This window comes from Salmo trutta, unplaced genomic scaffold (genome assembly GCF_901001165.1).
Source record: "Salmo trutta unplaced genomic scaffold, fSalTru1.1, whole genome shotgun sequence".
Classification (NCBI taxonomy): Eukaryota; Metazoa; Chordata; class Actinopteri; order Salmoniformes; family Salmonidae; genus Salmo; species Salmo trutta.
In genome coordinates this window covers 25,001-30,000 of record NW_021822314.1, presented here as the reverse complement: position 1 = coordinate 30,000, position 5,000 = coordinate 25,001, and the positions used below count along the sequence as shown (strand labels likewise).

Genomic DNA, 5,000 nt, shown 5'->3' with positions numbered 1-5,000 from the left:
ACCCTTTCAGTTCTGCTGGTTTATTGATGAAACCTCATGATGACTCCGACCCTCATGGTTGGCGTTCCAAATGGTGCCCTATTCCCTATATAGTGCACTACTTTAAACCAGAGCCCAGAGGGAATAGGGTGCCAGTTAGGATTCCCTCATGTTCTGAAAGGTTTACAAGCTCTAGCTCTAATTTTCAATGGTGAACATCATGTAATTGAAAAGGAAACGGCGCAACTCACGCTCACCATTTTAAAGATGGCCGTTTCGGCCTTCAATGGCTTTCATCAGAAACCTTAGATCATGTAATGAAATACACTGAAAGCAATCAGCATTTCAAGTGTAGTGCACTGACTGAAATGATCTGTGCATAACCCATATTCCAATCCACAGCAGTAAATAAACAGACAAACATTCGATGAAGGAATCAAGGCTGATTGCAGGTGCATTCAGATGTGACCATATGAGGTCCAGAGTACTGCTGGTTGGTTTTCTGCTGGTTTTCTGTTCTACCTGATCATTCATTACACACACCTGGGTGTAAATCAGTCCCTGATTAGGGGAAGAATGAACAAAAGCAGTGGAGCTTTAAGGTCCAGATTTGAATTTGAGGGGCCTATTGCGTTGGTATGGTAGTACTTAATTATGTTGTAACTCTAACAGCTTCCACTAGTTGGCAGTGTTGGATGTTGAGCCCAGTACTGCAGAGTGTGTATTTGCCCAGAGGAGCCAGAAAGTCTGCTTGTGAGGTTGATGAACTTTGGTGCCAGACTGCCAGAAGGTCAATGACACTGTTAAAACCCTGACGGACTAAATATACTAAGGACTGACACAGAGAATAGATCATAACATTTACTACATGATAACAATGTTTTGGGATGATGATGATGATGATGATGATGATGGTGATGGTGAGAAGGATGAAGGTCAGCCAGGTCCAGAGATGTGTTCTTTGATCCAGCCGGTGAGTTTGGTGATGCGGGTGTAGACGCCGTAGTAGTCGGCCCGGCCACACCCCTTTCCCCAGCTGACCACGCCCGCTAGGAACCAACGACCTGAGTTCTCCTGGCAGACCAACGGACCGCCCGAGTCACCCTGGGAAAGGGAGGGAGGGAGAGAGAGAGACGAGAAAGAAGGGGGAGGGAGGCAGCATAGACAAAGTAAAAGAGAGACGGAGCGAGAGCGAGACAGAGAGAGAGAGAGTGAGAGAAAGAGAGACAGGGGAAAGAAGGGGGAAGGAGGCAGCATAGACAAAGTAAAAGAGAGATGATGAAAAAGTTTTAAATTAGCTGAACGATAGCAGAAAGGTTCAGATATTAGAGAACATTGAACTTGCTGCTTTCTCTTTTCCCGGCTCCTACTACTCTGAAACCCCCTGTACCCTCCCTCACCTGAGGTGCCAACCAATCAATCTGTGCGTTGAGTGTGTGTGGGTCTACTCTAAAATCACTTCCTGTACCTGACAGGCATCCTTCTCTCCGCTGCGGTAGCCGGCGCACAACATCCTGGGAGTGACCATGTAACCGTAGGAACGGAAGCAGGCCTCCTCGCTCACCAGACGCACGTCCACCTTCTGCAGCACGTTACTGGGAGTGCCTGGGGTCAGAGGTTAGAGGTCAAAGGTTAGAGGTCAATCACAGTGTTTCCATGGAGAGTTACAGGTAGTCTTCCTTATCTGGAATCAAGCTTTACTGTTCATCCAACTGGTGGAAACGTATTGGGCATGATAGGTTACCTTTCTTAAAATACATTTTCGTTTTTTGTGCTCTCTTGTTTTGTAAGTATTTGTGCTGTTGCAAGTGTTTGGAGGACTATATAGAACTGAATACATGAAAATATCTTTGCCTTTATAAAATCTCTCTAAACACCCTCCCTCCCACCCTCCTCACCTCCTTCACGTAGCGCCCCCCAGCCCGTGACCCAACAGAGTAGCTCAGGTTCTTGCTGGTGTGTAGGTGATGGCAGGCAGGCGGGCTGGGCCAGGGTGCCTGGAGCTGCAGGTCTCTCCAGTCGCAGCAAAGCCAAGTCATAATCATGTGTCTCGTCATCGTAGTACTGGTGCAGGAGGATCTGCTGCACCCGAATGGCGTCCTCCATCTGACTGCTGCGGTTCAATAGGAACTTACCTAGGTAGACCGTCCACGCTCTGGGAGAGAGACTGGGGGAGAGGGAATATTTTAATTCTCTCTCTTCCTGTTTACACACTAGGAAAGTAAAGACTTGGGGTGGTGGAGGAAAGAGAAGAGAAGAGGAGAGGAGAGGAGCGGAGCGGAGAGGAGAGGAGAGGAGCGGAGCGGAGAGGAGAGGAGCGGAGAGGAGAGGAGAGGAGCGGAGCGGAGAGGAGATGAGGTTAAGGAGAGGAGGTTAAGGAGAATAAGGGGAAAGAGAATGGTAGACAACAAGAAGCAAAACAACATTAAAACAAAAACAACACTTCTTGTTGCTCTGTTCCTGTACTCACCGGTCGTCATAGAAACAGTGGGCAGCGGAGACCACCCATTGGCTGGAGACCAGAGCCCCCCCACAGACATGACGTCCACCGATCTGAAGGCTGACCTGCCATGGCCACTCCCCTTCAGTAGCGTTGACTCCTCCCACAACGCGACTGGTGAACTGCCTCAGACCACAGTCTGGCAAGAGGACACACACACAGGTACGGAAACACAAACACACACACACGCATACACACACACACAGAAACACACGCAGATACGCACACACACACACACACACACACACAGAGAGATACATAAATGAGCATGAGAGAGATATTGTAGTGTGTGTGTGTGTGTGTGTGTTGTGTGTGTGTGTGTGTGTGTGTGTGTGTGTGTGTGTGTGTGTGTGTGTGTGTGTGTGTGTGTGTGTGTGTGTGTGTGTGTGTGTGTGTGTGTGTGTGCGCGCGTCTTCTTCTCTCACCACAGTGTCTCTCATCGGAGGCATCAGGACAGTCGGTGATGAAGTCACACTCTGGGTTAGGCTTCTTCAGACACGTCCCATCAGCACACACATACGTCTTGTCTGTACACTGCACACCTAGAGACACACACACATACGTCTTGTCTGTACACTGCACACCTAGAGACACACACACATACGTCTTGTCTGTACACTGCACACCTAGAGACACACACACATACATCTTGTCTGTACACTGCACACCTAGAGACACACATTATGTATCAATACACCACAAACCTGAACACACACACACACATACACACGCATAATACGCACACACACGCACACACACACATGCACAGTTACCCTCAGTGCAATTCTCTTCATCCATGGCCTCTAGGCAGTCTGGGTGCTGGTCACACACCTTGAAGTAGTCAACACACTGACTGTCCTCTGGACACTGGTACTGGGCTATACACACTGGGACACACACACACACACACACACACACACACACACACACATTGAGTGTCAGTCAATCAGCCATTTGGTGCTAATGATATATGCTATACAGCCCGATGATTGTCCCTAACTTGAAACAGGTCATTTTAAATTTTTTATAATAATTAATGTTGAATGTTCCTCTCATCTCGCTAGATGTCATTGAGTAATGTATGAAGACATTTTAGTTCCACAGGGATTTCCAGTGAGGATTTGGCCTTTTGAACAATCATAGCTACATGCACTAGGCTCAATAAAATGTAAATGCCTTATAAATGTTTCACAATTTAAATGTTATGAATGTGTTTTAACTTGGTAAACTGACCACAGTTCCTCTCGTCCAGTCCGTTGGGGCAGTCTTTGATGCCATCACAGGCTGGAACACACAGACCATTTAGAGTACACAGGAACTGACCAGGACAGGCTGCAACACACAGACAATTTAGAGAACACAGGAACTGACCAGGACAGACTGCAACACACAGACCATTTAGAGTACACAGGAACTGACCAGGACAGGCTGCAACACACAGACCATTTAGAGTACACAGGAACTGACCAGGACAGGCTGCAACACACAGACCATTTAGAGTACACAGGAACTGACCAGGACAGGCTGCAACACACAGACAATTTAGAGAACACAGGAACTGACCAGGAAAGGCTGCAACACACAGACCATTTAGAGTACACAGGAACTGACCAGGACAGGCTGCAACACACAGACCATTTAGAGTACACAGGAACTGACCAGGACAGGCTGCAACACACAGACCATTTAGAGTACACAGGAACTGACCAGGATAGGCTGGAACACAGACAATTTAGAGTACACAGGAACTGACCAGGACAGGCTGCAACACACAGACCATTTAGAGTACACAGGAACTGACCAGGACAGGCTGCAACACACAGACCATTTAGAGAACACAGGAACTGACCAGGACAGGCTGCAACACACAGACAATTTAGAGAACACAGGAACTGACTAGGACAGGCTGCAACACACAGACCATTTAGAGTACACAGGAACTGACCAGGACAGGCTGCAACACACAGACCATTTAGAGTACACAGGAACTGACCAGGACAGGCTGCAACACACAGACCATTTAGAGTACACAGGAACTGACCAGGATAGGCTGGAACACAGACAATTTAGAGTACACAGGAACTGACCAGGACAGGCTGCAACACACAGACCATTTAGAGTACAGAGGAACTGACCAGGACAGGCTGCAACACACAGACCATTTAGAGAACACAGGAACTGACCAGGACAGGCTGCAACACACAGACAATTTAGAGAACACAGGAACTGACTAGGACAGGCTGCAACACACAGACCATTTAGAGTACACAGGAACTGACCAGGACAGGCTGCAACACACAGACCATTTAGAGTACACAGGAACTGACCAGGACAGGCTGCAACACACAGACCATTTAGAGTACACAGGAACTGACCAGGATAGGCTGGAACACAGACAATTTAGAGTACACAGGAACTGACCAGGACAGGCTGCAACACACAGACCATTTAGAGTACACAGGAACTGACCAGGACAGGCTGCAACACACAGACCATTTAGAGTACACAGGAACTGACCAGG

General features: G+C 48.0%; 1 protein-coding gene across 1 annotated transcript in view; it reads right to left on the bottom strand.

Annotated features, from left to right (window-relative positions):
- The window catches only part of tmprss6 (transmembrane serine protease 6), a 16,121-nt gene that overhangs the window by 7 nt on the left and 11,114 nt on the right, over positions 1 to 5,000 (bottom strand). The window contains exons 12-18 of the mRNA XM_029743528.1: positions 3,713 to 3,811; positions 3,253 to 3,366; positions 2,905 to 3,021; positions 2,450 to 2,618; positions 1,878 to 2,146; positions 1,448 to 1,584; positions 1 to 1,083 (exon numbers count right to left, since the gene is read on the bottom strand). The exon at positions 1 to 1,083 is cut by the window's left edge and continues 7 nt beyond it. Of these exons, the coding sequence (XP_029599388.1) occupies positions 916 to 1,083; positions 1,448 to 1,584; positions 1,878 to 2,146; positions 2,450 to 2,618; positions 2,905 to 3,021; positions 3,253 to 3,366; positions 3,713 to 3,811 (1,073 nt within the window). The 3' untranslated portion in view covers positions 1 to 915. The remainder of the gene's footprint in view (positions 1,084 to 1,447; positions 1,585 to 1,877; positions 2,147 to 2,449; positions 2,619 to 2,904; positions 3,022 to 3,252; positions 3,367 to 3,712; positions 3,812 to 5,000) is intronic.